This window comes from Paramisgurnus dabryanus, chromosome 22 (genome assembly GCF_030506205.2).
Source record: "Paramisgurnus dabryanus chromosome 22, PD_genome_1.1, whole genome shotgun sequence".
Lineage (NCBI taxonomy): Eukaryota > Metazoa > Chordata > Actinopteri > Cypriniformes > Cobitidae > Paramisgurnus > Paramisgurnus dabryanus.
In genome coordinates, this window is record NC_133358.1 from 11,700,270 (window position 1) to 11,718,989 (window position 18,720).

At 38.8% G+C, this 18,720-nt stretch overlaps 3 protein-coding genes across 5 annotated transcripts in view; 2 read left to right on the forward strand and 1 right to left on the reverse strand.

Annotated features, from left to right (window-relative positions):
• pard3aa (par-3 family cell polarity regulator alpha, a) overlaps window positions 1-18,720 on the forward strand; it is a 556,247-nt gene that overhangs the window by 531,171 nt on the left and 6,356 nt on the right. For all 3 annotated transcript variants that reach the window (XM_073813113.1, XM_065294770.2, XM_073813112.1), the window contains one exon: window positions 9,826-9,938. In XM_073813113.1, coding sequence (XP_073669214.1) covers window positions 9,826-9,938 — 113 coding nt within the window. The remainder of the gene's footprint in view (window positions 1-9,825; window positions 9,939-18,720) is intronic.
• LOC135745101 (uncharacterized) lies at window positions 1,417-2,936 on the forward strand. Its single transcript, XM_065263490.2, has 2 exons — window positions 1,417-1,737; window positions 1,955-2,936. The coding sequence occupies exons 1-2, from the start codon at window positions 1,417-1,419 to the stop codon at window positions 2,705-2,707; spliced, it is 1,074 nt and encodes a 357-aa protein (XP_065119562.2). The 3' UTR covers window positions 2,708-2,936.
• Window positions 3,085-6,798, reverse strand: LOC135745102 (uncharacterized). The gene is made up of 4 exons (XM_065263491.2): window positions 6,596-6,798; window positions 5,251-5,445; window positions 4,558-4,643; window positions 3,085-4,448 (listed from the first exon to the last, which is right to left on the reverse strand). The coding sequence occupies exons 1-4, from the start codon at window positions 6,671-6,673 to the stop codon at window positions 3,494-3,496; spliced, it is 1,314 nt and encodes a 437-aa protein (XP_065119563.1). The 5' UTR covers window positions 6,674-6,798; the 3' UTR covers window positions 3,085-3,493.

Genomic DNA, 18,720 nt, shown 5'->3' on the forward strand with positions numbered 1-18,720 from the left:
CCTGTCATCAGTGCACGTGAACAGAGCGATCTCTCTCTCACGTCTTAAAGCTAGTAACCCTTATTCATCTCTCAATAAAATACTCTTCACTGAAGAACTGTTGTACTTTATAAACCCCTTAAAAGTTTGTAAACATTGCAACCTCTCCGGTGGGCAGGGCTTAGCTGGGGGCTAAAAGAGCAGCGGAGGCAATGTTGACAAGCGTAAGCTAGCACAGTGGTTCCCAAACTTTTTCAGCGTGTGGCCCCCCTTGTGTACGGTGCAGTCCTTCGCAACCCACCAAAGAAAATTTTTGACAAAAAACTGTTCTAAAACTTAACATTTTAATAAAAAAAACGTTAAATTATACAAAAAAGTAGTGCTTTTGGTTAGGTTTAATTACACAGAATTCATGATAAATTAATGTATTTCATAAAATGTCATAAACTGGGCCCCCCCTGGCACCATCTCGCAGCCCCAAGTTTGAAAACCACTATGCTAGCACGTTTTAGGAGGGATTTATTAAACATGGATGCAGAAGAAGATTCGGAACTGTCCGAATATGTACAGTAACTGATTCTGCGGGACCATGACAGCTATTTTTGTAAATTAACTATGATTAGCAATGTGGATTATTTTAAGAGACCATTCGAAGGATGGCACACACATCTATTCCTGTATGTTTGTTTAACATTTAAGCTTAACGATATTGAAATTTGGTGACTTTTCACCTATAAATACAGAAACTTGTTGATTTGTACTAGATACAAATATCTATATTATCTAATATATATATATATATACCTGATATGAAGTGTGCACTGCAAACACGAGCATTATTTATGATCGTCTCCGTCCAGTCTATACGCTGTATTCGCTCTGTGCACAATATGGCGACCACTGACGTTTCTAACTTGACTGTGTGGGCCAGTACTTCCGGTGAAAACTTCCGGTGATCTGAGAGTGAGAGCGGGAGACAGAGACAACAGTGAATGAGATCAACAAACTGGATGACTAGATGTTTTTATTATGAGTGTTTTTAGAATTAAAGAGAGGCGACTTGCCTTTCAGAGAGTTACAGGCTCAACACTTCATTGTTGTGTGCCATTATGTACCGTTTCGTCAAACTACAACAAAGTAATCAGCTTTCATGCATTCCCCGTTGATGCTGCGGTACGGGCTAAGTGGATGCAAAATATCCGGAGGGATGACTTCAACCCGACCCAAAACACCCGGGTCTGTAGTCGGCATTTTAAGCAGACTGATTTAAATGTGACTGCCGGGGGGTTGAGGAGGCTGAAGAAGGGAGCCGTACCAGTTTACTTTTCGTGGAATGGGTACAAACTACCTGCGCCCCGACCGAGCGTCTGGGAACGGCGTCCGCGGGCCGAGAGTCCCGCACCAGAGTCAGACTCGGACTCGGAGATGGATACCTAAATGGCCATAGATCATGACTACTGTGTAGTCCCTGAAACAGGAGCGAGGGCGAGTAATTTGGCAGACGAGAATGAAGCCCTACGTCGCCAGATCAGAGAGCTACAACAGCAGTTAGAAGCCCAGAAACTTCGCCAGCGTTTTGGGATAGATCGCCTGTCTACATCAGATGAGAACATGCGCTTTTATACCAGGTTTGCGTCCTACAAGAGTTTCATGGCATTTTGGAAATTAATTGAACCTGCTGTGATCCACAAGATGGTGCGCATAACCAGTGCCAAGACAGCTTCTGCCAGCATCAGCACAGTCCATCACCCAACAACGGTAGGTAACATGACGTGCATACAGTTGTTGGCTTAATGTTACTGAAATTAGATTTAAAATATTTTGTAATTGCCCCTGTTGGTTTGTGGAGTTAACTACATCTAACTAAAAAGTAAAAGCCAGCCAGCTGATGTTGGTATTATTTTCTGATGTAGGCTATACTTAGTAATAGCAATGTCAAGGTAACTAAACAGACTTTTGTTTTTTATCTGAACAGAAACTGAGACCCATTGATGAGTTGCTGCTGTTCCTGATGTATCTGTCAGTGGGTTTTCCTCTCAATGACCTTGCAGAGAGGTTCAGCATTCACCGCACTACTGCAAGTCGGATCATCTCCACATGGACTCATTTTCTGTACTGCCTGCTGGGAAGCCAGCGCCTTTGGATTCCTCCAGAGGTAGTGAGAGCTCACCTCCCACCTGAGTTTGCAGATTTTTCAGATACACAGGTAGTCCTCGATTGTACAGAGATATTCTGTCAGACGCCATCCTCTCTGCTCCTTCAAACTGAGGTGTTTTCTACCTACAAATCGCACACAACATTCAAGGCTATGATTGGCATGGCACCCCACGGTGCTGTCACTTTTGTGTCTGGGCTATATGCAGGCTCTATGAGTGATCGCGAGATCTTTAAGCTGTCTGGGATTATAAAGCTTTTAAAGCCAGGTATGGCGATCATGGTGGACAAAGGTTTTGTTGTGGACAACCTTGCTCCTTGTAAGGTGTACCGGCCTGCCTTTCTCAGCAACAAACGACAAATGAGTCGAGAGGATGTCAGACAAACACAGTCAATTGCACGTCTGAGAGTGCATGTGGAGAGGTGCATAAGGAGAGTGAAAGAAAACAAACTGTTTGACAAGGACATACCACTGTCTATATGCGGGAACATTGATGAATTGTTCAGTGTGGCCTGCTTCCTGGTCAGTTATCAGAATGGGCCGTTAGTGAAGGCATGGGCAACTCCCCAATGAGTTAAATTGGTAATTTTGATATTAATAAATCGTTTAGTCTTAAATAGTGTTTAAATTGTATGATGTTTTCTCTCTTAATTTTTACTACTTTCGGTTATCTTTTGATATTTTATTATTAGTGTTCAAAATGTATTGTACGTGGACGTTTTGTTTGATATGTTGTGCAGCACTTTGGTCAGCATTTATGCTGTTTTAAAGGGCTACAGTATATAAATAAACTTGACCTTGATCTTAAAGATCTATCTTGCTTATTAAAAACAATTCTTTGTGTCATTGCCTTCATTACATTAGCTTTGGATTTTTACTGATGACTTGAAATCAAATAAAAACACACACCACAGATGACATTAGATGTAGAATTTAATAAGAACATATTGAATAACACTTATACAACGATCTAATATTAACAATTAGGGACGCAAAACGATTAATTACATCCAAAATAAAAGTTTGTATTTACATAATAAATGTGTGTGTACTGTGTATAATTACTTTGTTTTTAAATGCACATACGTGCATGTATACATTTAAGAGAAATGTATTTACATATAAAATATATAATATAAATTACATATAAATGCAGTAATATGCACATGCTGCTGATAATAATATAGTTATTGCAAATAATATGCAAGCATATGTGTGTGTTTTATAGATAAAATAATTATACACATTACACACACACATTTATTATGTAAATACAAACTTTTATTTTGGATGTGATTAATTGTTTTACAGCTAATCACAAAACTTTTACACCAGGCTGAACCATTAATGTTTTAAAGATCAGATCAGGTAATGATAGAAAAAGAAAAAATCCCCCCTCTCCCTTATAACCCTAGCAACCTCTGCATCTGTATAAATTCTTTGTACAAAAAGGTCCTCCTCTGCAAAAACCACAAAATCACACCACTGCATTCCAGTGATAAGCAGTTGGCCTTGCACCTGCCAATAGTAGCTGTGGCTTGGCTTCAGACGCAAGGCGCCACTCTGCATGTGCAGGCAACCAGAGTCAACATAGCTCTTCAAGTTGGGGCATTTCACCTCCACCAGCCCGAACGGTGGTGCCTCCGTTCGATCAAAAACGACACCATCTGGAGAGGATCCGAGCCAGGGAGCATCTGGATGGATGACAAATCCTGATGGCCAGTAGTTGACGTTTTTAATGCGGGCATATTGCTGAATAGCTTCTGGCTCCAGTGCCAGCCCCCTCTTCATCAAGGCTGTCTGAACCCCACCTTTGCGGATGCGTTCTGCAAGGTTCTCTGCAGAGCTGTGACCTCGGACATGGCACACCTCACGGAACCTGGATGAAGTGATCCTCATCTTCCTCAGGCTGTGCCACTCTGCGCTGCCACTCTGTTCTCTCGTAGCCATCTCGATGGATCTTGCCATGTCAAAAGTAATGTTAAGGGACATTACATTAAGGTGTTGTTGGTGAGTGCACACAAAGGAACATGTGGTTGGGTCCAGCCTGTGACCATCTAACGGCAGGGGTGGTGGAGGGGGTGCGTCTGGGTGGTGGATGATTACCCTACTCACTGGCAATGGGTGCTGATATGAAATGGGGCTCCCTTCTTGAACGGTCCCAAAGGTTGAATCAACAAGAGGGACATCACTGCTTATCGAGAGTGTAGTGATTAGCGGAGCAAGTTCTGCCGCGAAGTCCTGGTATGCCTCGTCAACCTTCAGGGAATCTGGGTCTGGCAAGTCACCCCGCACTGCTTTGTAGCGCTTGCTCCTTTGAAAACAGTTATGTCATAATTATAAAAAAAGAAATAATAACTCTTAAAACAACAAGAATCTGACAATGACTGCAGAATAGATTATTATTTGAGAGTGAATATTACCTTACACCATCAGCAGCTGTGTACTGTCTTGACTTGGGTTTGGTTGAGATGAATACCATGTTACCCACTCTGCCTGGTTTCACACCCTATCAAGTAAACAAACAAATAAACAAATAAAACTTAAGGACAGTTGGTTAGCCCCCATAACATACCATCACACGTAGGGGTGTGTCATATCATACCGTCCACGATAATAAGGGTATAATTTTTTACATATAAATGACACAGCGACACACTGACGTATGGCACATTTATGTTCCCTAGTGCGCTCATCAACAACACCATTCTGCAGTACGTTAGCCTCCGATGATGATTTAGTACCTAAAAAGGGAGCTACATCACACAGACTCTTATGTATAAAAGGCATGTGACAGTGTGACAGACAGATTGAAATCAAGCTTCCTTGTGTTGTGTAAACTCTTAACAACAACAATACCCCATAGTAAAAACGCAATGGCAGAGCAAACATTTAGGTGAGATAAATGTAATAAGAAAAAAATATTCTATATCGTCATAAATATAATTTTTGCAATATTGTTGAAATATAGCAATATAATTAACCCTGTAATAGATTTGGTAATGATGCGCTTGTTTTGTCTTCATTGTGCTTTTTAAACAAGGTTGTAGAACTTATATCCAATTTCAAAAAAAAAATATATATATATATATTAGCCTAAGTTCTTAAGTACTTACCAATCTTCGTGGTTTATGCCATCGCTGCTCAGTTTCTGTGCAGCTGAGGACAGGTGGTACTGCTTTTAGTTGTAGCGTAGAGTATTTTGTGGTCTGATACAGTAGTGCAACACTGTGGTTGCAGAGAGCGGTTCCAGCCACACAGGAGCACTCAGCCACCGCTATTTGAATCGGTGAGCTGTCCTCAAAAGTAATCTATGAATAAAACATGATTTTAGCAAATAGTAGAGGTATGATTCATAAGGCTACCAGAACAACTAGAACAAATAAGACAGCCTCAATAATCTTAAAAGATTTTCTGTTGTATTAAAATACAGTTGTTACTTAGAACAAATGAACAGTGTTAGTAAAACATTGAACAGGTTAGTATAGCCTAGATTGAGGGTACAAAATCAACGCTTACCTCACACTGACTAATGTACCCATCATGAACAGGCCTACTTATGCTCCAAAGAACGGGAGCAGTAACAACCAGTTTCTGGGGTGTCCATGAAAGTATAGTTCAGGTTTAAATCAAATAAACAGACTTAAGTTTTCTTATTGATATTCTACATCCACATCACCAACTATAGCCACAAAAATACCCCAGAATCTGACTTGAACTGGTTAAACACATGTTTTGTCACCCTACTCTGAGGTCGTGAGGCTTCTCATGCTTCCTCATGGACCTATAACATACAGCCCTGACGGTCACCCTCCCTGCAGGGTCTTTGTTTGAAACTGTGGGAATTTAGCATCATTCATGTAATGTTAGACATATAGACCAATACTTACTATAGCTGCAAAAGAAGCACGAAACAGAACTGTATTCTGCCGTACTGTCTGTGCGCACGACACTGGTGCGTGTCTTTCTGTGTGTGTGTGTGTGTGTGTGTGTGTGTGTGTGTGTGTGTGTGTGTGTGTGTGTGTGTGTGTGTGTGTGTGTGTGTGTGTGTGTGTGTGTGTGTGTGTGTGTCACAGTCAGGGCATTTACATGATATGATTAAGCGTGCAGCACTAACATAAACCAAAAAGAAATACTCAGACCTGTCAAATAAATAAACGGCTCAAATAGACAAATAAATAGACAGCTGTCTAAACTTAGCGATAGATTATGTTTTCTCTACGCCCGGTTGAATCGTTTGTTTTGGTTCTGGAAAGTTAGCGCTTTTTCAGGGTGCTGCGTTTTTGTTTTGGTCGTATCGTATGCACCTCAACCAAAAATAAAACGTTTAAAAACAATTGTTAATTCTACAAATCTAAAATCTGTACAGGACAACTGACCTAAATGTTAACTACATAGCTACTGCTACCTAGTTAGTGATACAACAATGTGAACGTGTTTTGCTGTCAGTTTCAAACTTACCTTCATAGTTGTCAATAAAACTTGAAAGGTACATCTTGTACCCCTTTTCCCGTTTACTCCGGGGGGCAGAGCATCCATTTCGGACGAGTCTGTGGACGTCTGATATAGTAATTTTTGGCAGGTCTTGGAGACATCTGGTGTAAAACATCGCCATCTTGCCGGAAGTGCTCACCCACACAGTCGAGGTGCGGAAGTAGAACGGAAGTAGAGTCGTGCACGGAGCCTATTGCTTTCAACCATAATTGTCTTCTGTAAAGGGAATCGGGATCCATTAAAACTTTAGTTTTTAACCAAAAGTGCTGTTCCCTCTATTTTGGCAGCCAAAAACACAACAAGATGACATTTTTATGTCAAAACCTCAAACTACTTATTCCTACTTATTTTTTGCCTCCAGCTGGAGCGGTGACGTCACGGTGACGTAGGCGATTTAGGGGTCTATACGAATGCGTTTATATTTAATTCATACAGTAAAGACTGTGGAGTGTTTAATTTTCATTACATAATTTTTAAAAGATATAAACCTTTTTAAAGGCATATTAAATTTCTCTTTGCAGAAGAAATATTTGTTTTGCTTATTTATTTGATTCTCGATTAAAACAATAATACACCTAATTACTGCAAGTAATATAACAAAGCCAACATCTGTGCATTACTTTATCTAGAAAAAATGTTAACAGCAACAGTCATCAAAGAGCTTGCATATAAGCTTGAAGAATCAGCATCGGGCATTGGTATTGGCCGATCACGAAGACAACATACTGGTACTCGGTATCGGCTGCAAACATCCTGATCAGAGCATCCCTAGTCATTTTTATATAATTTTTTATAAAAAAAAAAATCAGCACTTTTTTTGTAGACCAATGTACATGTACAGCATCAATAAGTTTATTTACAATTAATTTATTATATATATTTTTGTGACCCTGTCTGAATCCAGGCTAAAGTCTTATAATCATGAGATTAGGAGTATCAAAGTTTGATTTCAATGACTGATTTCATATTAATTTTAATCTTTGACATGATCTTACTCAGTCAGTATTAAATATATGAAGTTTACATTTTAACAGAATACTCTTTACATTATATAAAGTAGAAAGATTTTAAAACAGTGTTCACAAAAAAAACTTTTAATGGTTTTCACAAACTGGGTCACATTTATTTAACATTGCAGAATAACTCTTAAATATGTTTAGATGAGGACTTCCAGCTGATAAACCTTTTTGGATCTTCAAGGGTTGACTGGTCCGTGTCCTGAAATGGACTGCACTTACTCTCAATGAACTGATGTACAGTAATGGTACCTAAGAGACTTCCTGGTCTCTCTCACTATAAAAGTCTGCTTTTCCATCCTCTGTTTTAATTCTGATACATTTCTTAAATGGCACTATGTTTCTTTTCTCTTTATCCTCCTCCTGTCTCTTCTGCAACCACATTTTATATTTCTCTCCCTTCGTGCACTCACCCGGTCAAGTGCACCGGCTGATAAATGAAATCCATATGTTTGAGTGTACAGTGTAGTAAACATTGTTGCACATGGAGGTGAAGCATGTGTGTGCACTGACCCCCATCTGCACCCCCAGCCCGACCCCTCTTTGATATTAAAAGCTCACGGGTCATGCCGTGCAGTAATTGTAACGATTATATGTGATTTGGAGGTCTGGCACCGTCAGGCTACCTCTACCCTTCCCAGCTGTTTCATGCTTTTTTACTTTTGATAATTATATTTGCGTCTACTCTGTGTTTGTTCAGGTGGGCTTTGTGTTGTTGTTTTTCTTTGTCTTGCTAAAAAGGACGGTAGGATATCAGTAGAGGCACCAAATAAACTGTACAGTCTGTTGTCTTGAGATATTGGACCAACCAATGTTTGAATGTCTGAAAATCTGATTTTTTATTAATTCTGTTCGATGGGTTAAACATTTAGGAGAGGAGTGAGAACTGTATGTAGCTACAGTACATATATGATCTCTTCCTCTCAAAACCACACACACCTTATTTTTTCTTTTGGTTTGCACTCCAGTCCAAATCTCATTAAGGCATCTCTTCACTGTGAATAATTACCTCATTATTGCTTCTAGCTCACAATAAAATCATTTTCTTTTCCCCGTTCTTGGCTCAACATTACTAGCTTGCAATTTGCTTTAAGTATTAAAGTGTATCTCAGTGGATATTTAGATTTTTTTTCATCAGACACCACAGGTAAATCACCCAATTCGTTGGTTTTCATATAAAACCATGGACATAATGTCTAATTTCTTTATTTCATGTTACTCTCCCTCGTGAATAATAACAATTTCTGCATCTCTGCATTCATTTTTTGTGAAGTCAGCCATTTGTCACACAGGAGAATTAATTCATTCGGGTGTGGTAGATGCATCTCTCATTAGCACATCTCATGTTTTTAGGTAAAGAGTTGGTTGTGATCCCTTAAAAATTATGAGACCCTCACTTGACCATAAATCTGAAATGATGCTGTGCTTGTTGTGCAATCTTTTGGATCAACTTAAAAAGTTACTTCAATTGGTAATGGCTAAAAAAATGACGGAAGAGCACTTAGTTTGCAGCACTTGGACCTCGGCGCGCAGTAACATCATCACTCCTGACTACTCCATCTCTCGCTCAAACTTCTGTCAATATTACTGCACTCGAGGTCGAAGTGCTGCAAACTATGTGCTCTTCCGCCATACAATATAGTTTTCATTTTTTATCCGCTTAAAAAATCGCCACGTTTTATTTTGTACCACCATACTTACTCGTCTAACTACTCATTTAAATTCATCCCTGTTTGGATCCTAAGGAATGAATGGGGCTAGGCTAAATGCTAACACATTCATGACGTGCTATACAAAGATTAAGTGCACGCATTGAATAAAGATAGGTATGTATTAATTTGTCTAAGTTGAGGTAAGAACATAGTAAAATATTAAAAAACGGTGGTGTTTTCCTTTAAGGGCAACGCAATACATGTATTATTAATCGCTAAAACGAACATGAACAAAGATAAACCCTAAGTGTTACCAAAATGTTTTAGATGTTACCAATTAAAGTAACTTTTTAAGTTTATCCAACTTTTACATTGTAATCCCATACTCTTGTAAAGTTAAAAGGAAACCGGAGATGTTTTTTATTTATCCATTCAAGCATGAATTTATTTTGAGCTCAGAAATGTGCTGTTTATTGTGACTATACTGCTGTCAAACTGTGTGTAACAGGAATGCATTTTCACATTTCAGGCCAACACACCAACAGGGCGTCACTCGGTTTCTGTCGAGGTCCAAGTGCAGAGACAGAGAGAAGACAGAGACTCCTTTACACAAGCCCAGAGGCAGTACAATTCCTTACCACGGTAAGAGAAGCCACAATTCATAAACAAACCACAGAAGACTAACACACTATCTAAGAACTGCTTAACATGTTTACATATCTCCTTCATAAAAAATCTAGTAGTATAGCCAGCTTTAGTTAACAAAGTTGAATGTGTAATTTTAAACATCCATTATTTGAGTTCCACACAAACAAAAAAGTATGAAAAATCACCATTGTTGCCAGATTTTTTTTTTAAGATGTAAAATAAACTGCAGGTGTCCCCGGAGTTTGTATTTAAAGTTTTAGCTCACAATACCATATAGATAATTTATTATAGCGTGTTAAAATTGCTGTAGGCGTGAGCAGAAATGTGCCGTTTTGGGTGTGTCCTTTAAAATGCAAATGAGTTGATCTCTGCTCTAAATGGCAGTGCTGTGGTTGGATAATGCAGTTTAAGGGTCGGTATTATCCCCTTCTGACATCACAAGGGGACCCAAATTTCAATTACCTATTTTTTCACATGCTTACAGAGAATGGTTTACCAAAACTAAGTTACTGGGTTGATCTTTATCACATTTTCTAGGTTGATAGAAGCACTGGGGACCCAATTATAGCACTTAAACATTGAAAAAGTCAAATTTACATGATATGTCCCCTTTAATAATTCGAATCCAATCTAATTTTTATCATTCACTGAAAAAAATGATTCATTCAATTTACTCAATTTTTTTAAGGTAAGTGGTTGCAATCAATTTATTTAAGCTACATTTAAACAAAGATTTTTTGTTTTGTTTTGCCCTCCTAATTTTTTTGTTTAAATGTAGCTTAAATAAATTGATTGCAACCACTTACCTTAAAAAAATTGAGTAAATTGAAAGAATCATTTTTTTTCAGTGTTGTGGTATGGTGTCCTAGGACAGTGTTTCCCAATCCTGGTCCTCGAAGACCCCCGCCCTGAAAGTTTTAGATGTCTCCTTATTTAACACACCTGATTTAACTCATCCGCTTGTTAGGGAGACATGTTTACCATTTTGGAAGGAGGCTGATAAGTTAAATCAGGTGTTTTTAAATAAGGAGACATCTAAAACTTTCTGGGAGGGGCCACGATTGGTAAGCACTGAAAAAAATGATTCTTTCAATTTACTCAATTTTTTTAAGGTAAGTGGTTGCAATCAATGTATCGTCATATAGGAAATGCATAGAGCAAACCAGTAAAAATACATTCATAAATGAGTGCAAATTGTGGCCACAAAGCAAATATGCAGTCTTATTTTCATGTATTTCTGACCTCAGTGGAATTTTAATCTGAAGTCAGCCTATTGTCATGTGCTTGGCTCTTTTTTAGCTCTAAGAACGGCAACAACGCTTCATGCTCATACGGCTGAGAGAATAATATGCCTCTCCTAAACCTAATAAAGATCAGACCGAGAACCTGTTTGTTGAGGAAAGTTTATCTTGGCAACCACAGTCTATAGGGCCCCACTTTATTTTGGGATGGATATCGGTCCCATCCCTCATCTGTTTTTGTCTTCTCTCTCTTCGCTTTATCCCCCCCCACCTTTTGCATATTTGTCATAAATGTCAATAAAGCTTAAAATCTGGCCCGCGGGCTGTGTTTGATATCGGCGTTTCTACTTGCAGCCATCGGTATCTTCTTAATCTGCAGCTTCAGTTCATGCAAAGCATCCCGCCAACAGACACCAGAAGGAAAATTCCCGCGTTTGAGCTTTACATACTTAACTGAAGGGGGAAAAGCCTGCAGGCGGTGCTGATAAAGTTTGACTTCGTATTTACAACACAACAGAAAACAACTTTTTTTTTTTGGTTGCCTCCATGACGGCAAGGTGTTGTGGGTGAGGTCAGTGCGTTGCTATGCGCTTGCGAGGATCTTCGTCTTTGGTCCCAACCTTAAAGAGCTCATGTCTCTCGTATTTTAATTTTTACACCTATTTTATCATCCATCAGGTGAAAATTGCAAATTATATCACTTAAGTATCAGAAGGTAACAGCTCACATTTTCTTAACTAGAAAAGTGTCATAGTTGTCTGTGCAAGCTGCACATTGAAGTTTAATGTTTAAAGTTAGAGGCTTGTCTTACAATAAAAGTAATAACTTGCCTTAACAAACACAACCTAAAACAGAGTGGATGCATAATATGGAATGCATTTCCTTTTCAATATTTTTTTCTTCAATAGCATTTTGTTTTCAAGAGTATCAGGTTGCATTCTACAAATACCGGGAGTGTAATTATTGAAAAATGTGTATGTGTCTGTGCGTGTGTGGTCTAACCTACATGCACGGATCTTGTTTTGATTGGTTTTAGGGGTGGTGTAACCAGGATATATACAATTACAGAATTACTCTGCCCTCAAGCAGTGACAAAGCCCAGCACACACTGCCGAAGTTCAGAAATCCCAATTCATTCTTCAATTTCTCCCGCTCGCTTCTTCCTAAGGAATTCTGTGGGTCGATAGAGAGGTTGACATTCACGACTCCACGGGACGTGGACATAATGACAGTAAATCAATGCAACCATTCAGCTTCCATTATTTCTCACCGCCTTAAGCACCATCAGTGTTGCTGTCTATATCGGGCTCGCTTCAGACGAATACACTGGCAAACTCTCACTCCTGACACTTTCCCCAGGGAAACTCTGCACGAACCACTGCCCTTTGATGTGCATTCCGTCCCTAATCTCCTCATGTCGCCGGTCAAGATGGTGTGAAATGACCCCCGTTCGCTCTGAGGGGGACGCGACAAAGGTACGCGCTCATTAGTGATGTAAGGTTTTATCAGAATGTCGCCCTTTACGTCAACTCCACCAATCGCATTGCGGCTCGGGTTGATCAACAGGCACAAGGGCATAGTGTGGATTATAAAGCAGCTTTAGTCGGGATCCAACTATGTGTTCAGATTTAGCACTTGGCTAATGAAGGGATCTGTTTTGGGAGGTGGATTAGCTGAAGGAGAGAGAGGAGAAGAAAATAAGCCAGATAAGCAAAGGGAACGCTGATTAGAAGTAATGGAAGTCATGTGAAACGGGTCGCGGCTTCACGCAACAGCTGCGTGTTACAATACGACACATGCGCGCGCACTCGCATAGATAAGATGTTGGTCCCACATTCCAGCGTCTCGTACCGCTTGCTGTTAACAAATAGAAAACATTACTCAAGGTGTTGAGATAATATTGTTCTTTGTGTGTGTGTGCGTTTGTCCTTCGGATAAACCGTGATGCACACCAGCTGCGTTTTGGATACTCGAGCACCATGAAACCAGTTCTGTTTAACAAATAACCCTTGTACTCCTGTGTTAAGGTTCAGTCTCTAAATTGCCCTTTAAAAGTTACATATAATCTAAATTTTGTACTGTTCTAAGACCAAACATGTTAACTCCAGAATAAAATAAGCATTTCTATTATTAAAATATACATTTATTATTAAACAAGCATTTCAGAACTTGTCAATGTAAAGCCACAGAAGTTGAGTTTAGAGTTTATTTAGCCTGATCTCACGGGGATTTATACATATTTTACAAGTTGGCTAATTTGAATAAATCCATATGAAGAGTTGTACAAAAAACATACAATCGAGTGCCACAGGGATGACATATTTTTGTAGGCCAACACAGAATTAGCAGGACACTGGTTTCCCATTAATTCCCAATAAATGGTTCCCCATTTATTTTTCCTTTTGGATTATCATAAAAAATGTTTCACACTTACACATTTGTCTAAATGCGTTTACTAGAAATTAAAGGCTAACCTTAGGGTACAAGCGAACTACACCACAGTCATAACCACCAGGCTTCCAACAGCTCTTTTAAACTTTATTAAACATATTTGAAAGCATGTTACCTGATAAGGAAATAAGCACTTTACTTGAAGGGGTGTTCATAACACTGACATGACACCTTCATAATCATGACATGAGATTTTATGCACATTTATGGCAACTGTCATTAAGTGTCATTTGTTCAGTTATGTAATTTTTAATGAAAGGATGACATTGTTTGAGATGTCTTTGTTATAACAACTTGACATAAACCAATACATCATTACTTGTCATGACAATTTGACATTACCAAGACAACATAACTGACCATTTTTACTAGTTGTACAAATTGAATCTGTCATTTATATGTCATTAAGTGTTAATACTATGTCATGTAGTTTTATAAATTCGTCATGAATATTTTTCTTGACCTCAGCTACAGTGGTACAAATATAATTTGTCATTAAAATGTCATTATGTAGTGTTTAAACTCTGTCAAATAGTTTTATAACAGCATCATAAATATTTTTCTTGACCTCAGCTAGAGTGGTACAATTCCTCCATGTGTTTAACAAATAAAATCATTCATTCAATAATAATAATAATAATAATAATTAAAATTGATGAAATTATATTTTTTATTGCATTTGAGGACCGATTCACCTAAAATTAAATGAAAACAATGGTGGGCGTTGAGCCATGCAGCGTTGAGTCTATATCGCTGCAAAGTTAATTACAATAAATTAAATTGATTATTTTTTTTTTGTTTTAGTTTTTTCTTCTGTCAGAAAATTTCAGAACTCTCTGTGTGAGGAAGAACAAGTTCTGTTAGTTTATTTATTTTTTATGTATTATGCACAACAAAGTTAAGTATAATATTTTGACGCATTTTTTTGCATTTTGTTATGTTATTTAAATCTATTTGACAGAGTATTAACCAGTGGCGGCTCGTGACTGCTCTTCCGAGGATGCGCTAATTCAAAATAAGTGTTCGGATTGTCACGTGTGTGGTTCCCTTTTCCAAAATATGTGTCCTGCGTGTGGAGAGATCCTGTGTGCATCACATGTTTTGTCAAAATAAGTGCCTGCTGCAGACGCATCAAAAGCGTTTATGATAAAAGAGACGCTCACGTTCCCTAAATACACGCAAGACACTCCCTTAACAGTAAACTCTGATTACGCATGAGATTATGCGAGTATCTGGGAAATGCGAGCGTCTCTTTTCAAGTTCAAGTTCAAGGCAGCAGGCACTTATTTTGGCATGACACGTGATGCACACACGATCTCTCAAAGCCCAGAACACATATTTTGAAATGACGAACCACACACATGACAAGCTACATACATGTTGTGACGAACTTCGCATTGTGCGCTTCAAAAAAAGAAGTCACCAGCCGTCACTGGTATTAACATCATAAAAAATTGCATGAAATCTCCTTCCTGTTTATGACACGTGTCATGTCATGATTATGAATGTGTCATGTCAGTCTTATGAACACCCCTTCAAGTAAAGTGTTACCGTAAATAATATGTGGATAATTGTTTGTTGGGAATTGTGCCCATATTGCATTGTTTTTGAGATCTTCATACGGGAACGTTTAAAGTCCTCGACAAAGTCTGTAGTCCCATGTAGCAACTTGTAAGCAACCGCCCCTTTAAAGACACTTTAAAGCATTAAAAAGTTACGAATTGGGGTATTACTGGTGTATTTTATGTTATATACCGTTTCATCGGGCGCACGTGCGGTGACGCGATAAGCGTCTGGTCTGAACTTTACTTTCGATGTCTGTTTGTTTAATGATCTGACTAGTTGCTGAAACTGAACTCTTAACTCTTTCCCCGCCATTGACGAGATATCTCGTCAATTAAGAGAAAACGCTTCCCCACCAATGACGAGTTTTTCCGTCTTTCCGCAATACCGCTATTATTACCCTTCCGCAACTTTTTAAACCCGGAAGTATTGCCCTATGGCAAGCGGCTGCATGTCCGTGTCTGTTTTAAAGATCGCTCTGAATGGGATCTCTATGAAAAGTCCGTCACAAAAATGGAATTATCTCTGCTTTTTGCTCAAAATGTGGTGTTTTTGCAGAAACCTACCCATTTTCAAAAGCTGATTACAAAAGAACTACTGAAGGTAGGATGAAACGTTTTTTTTTTTTTTTTGAAAGCAGAGGGTCTGTTCTTTCATTTGGTATATTGTATGTTTATATATTTGAAGAAGAACATTTTCTGGAAGACATTAAACTTTTGTGAAAATCATGAAAAACGCTGGCTGGCAACTTTTTTTAAAAACGCTGGCGGTGAAAGAGTTAAAAGGACTTTGTTGTTATTTATTCTTCGCAGAGTTTACCGGAAGTTAAGTGATGACCACAAAAGCCCCGTGTTTGTGTCTTAACTGCTGAAACCGTCTATAGAATAAAACATGAAAATATATTTTGCATAAGATCTTTTTTTATGCATTTAACCAAAACCCCATACAAAAAAGCCATTGACTTCGGGATGATGAAATCGGAAGTATTAAAATGCAAATCGTACCAAAAAAATGAATGTGGTTGTACGAATTACTATTAATGTTTAAATTGCCTTGAATTGTGTTGGTTTGTTAATATAAAATTGTACATTAATTAATGTTTATTAGTAAATACTGTTTAGCAAATTTTTCAATAGTTTCCATAATAGCAGGTGTTAAGAGTGTTTATGCATGGCTGTAAAAGTGCACGCTTTAACGTTCGTGTTGTGTATATTCTTGTGTATCTGCTTGGTTTGCTCTAAGTGTGATTTTGAACACTTATTCCATATTCAGTACAGAAGCAGAACAATACACCGCAATTCAGTTTTCATTTGCCTCCAGCCAATTTTCACTTTGAAGTACCTGGGAAAAGCAGGTTCATAGCCTTTGACTTTAAATTTTTCGCCGTACGCAGAGTCGAATGTAATATGTATTCATTTCCGAACCCCACTGATTTTAACTTCATATTCAGCTAGAAACAAAATAGGACAGTCCAACAAACAGCATGACCCGTAGTGTATGTGCTCTCCTGTTTGTTAGACTATGAAATGAAATATTTATTGGTGCCTGCCACGGCAAGAGTCAGTATTATAATTGTTCGCACATAGCATTTGTTCCCAATCATTTCCCCAAAGCGTTGTTACATAACTTGTATGTCTCATGCTGTTTGTACTACGAACATAATCGAGCAACCACCTTAGCAACCATAACAAACAACCATTATGAGAAACACTCACCTTGAGAGTAAAAGGTAAAATTATGTATGGATATATTAAAAACGCATATTTTGTATCTTCACATGCCTTGAATTGATTCCAGGACACCTTCAAAAGCACTCAAAGCATTCCAAGTCTCTCGTGTGTATGAGTCGATGTGTGAAATCCCCACAGAAACGCACACACTTTTGCACTTAGGCTTTTAAGCGCGTAAGGCCACTGAGGTGCGTTGGGCTTCATTTAGCTGCGAGCCGCGGGGATGTGGCGTGTTAGCTACTCCACATTCCCACTTAATGGATCCTAATAGCTGTGCAGAGAGAAGATGGACATTGTCCAAATGGACATCTCTTACAATGACTGCTGGTTTGATATTTTCCCCCACTTCCAGACAAGGTTGTAACCCCGGCAGTCTGTCAAACGCTTACACGGTTGATTGACGATACCATTGGACATTGAAGGATCCTGTGATTTCGTGTGTTGGTGTTAAGCACTAGCTGACCTCAAAAAGAGAAGCTAAATGCGTAAAGCCAAAGATTGTTTTTATTTAAGTGTATGTGGGGTTGGTGGGTTAGCATGTTGCTAAGGCATTGCTACTGTATGGTGATTTGAGAGGATGCTAGGTAGTTGCTTATTGGCTTAATTTAAAAAATCCCAACCTTAAGTCTTTATGATATTCTGCTCTTTAGATATAGCACAGGAAATTGTGCCTGTTTCGTCATCCAACAAGCAAATATTGTAACACTTATTAGATTAAAATGTACATCTGAGGTCCTAATCTGAAATATGAGCGTTAGTTCCGTTAAGGAGGGTCCATTGTTGAAGTTTAAAGTGCCCATATTATAATAGCTTTTCCACAAGTTAAATAGGTGTATGAGTTCCATAAAGCATGTTTCAAAAGTTGTTTGCTCGAAATAGCTTGTAGGAAAAGATTGTTACCCATCTCTAGTAGCCTCTGTTTCATGGCATTTCAGATTGTGCCGTTTTGAGCTAGTCTTACATATTTATGAGCTGCTGCTCCTTTGATCACGCCCCACTACTAACGTCATGTGCCCGTGCGCGTGCTCAGTGGTATCGTGAGCAGTACAGACCATACTGTGTTATTATTTTATATATTATTATTATTAACGGTTTATGTCGCCAACAGACAAATCATGCAGAAAAGTATCACTAATAAGTACACTACAGGAGAAGAAACTCATGACACACAATGATTCCAGATTAAATTGTGATGTTACGTTAGCAGTCACAACAATAAACTCGTTTTCCCTGGACAATGCTAACATATTCCCATTATAAAACATTTTCAAACGCATTATTTTTGCAAATTACAGAAATTAAGACCTGGCGGGGGATTTATACTGCTTGTGGACCGCGTGCTAATTGCTATAAGCTAGCGGGAGGTCCGGACCGTAAAGTTATAAGAGGCTCGGGGGTTAGCCTCGTCAGAAAAGCCGGGGCGGTAAGGCCCGGTCTTGGTGTGTCAAACTCATCATGACACACAAAGATTCCAGCGTAAATTGTGATGTAGCAGTTTCACAGTTAACTCCTTTTCCCAGGACAATGCTAACATATTCCCGTTATAAAACATTTTCAAACGCATTATTATCACAAATTACAGAAATTAAGACCCGGCGGGGGATGTATACTGCTTGTGGACCGCGTGCTAATTGCTAGAAGCTAGCGGGAGGTCCGGACCGTAACAGTTATTAGATGCTCGGGGGTTAGCCTCGTCAGAAAAGCCGGGGCAGTAAGGCCCGGTCTCGGTTAGTTTGGCAAAACACTTTTAGTTTGGCAAAGCACTATTACTTAGTTCTTGTAGAATTGTAA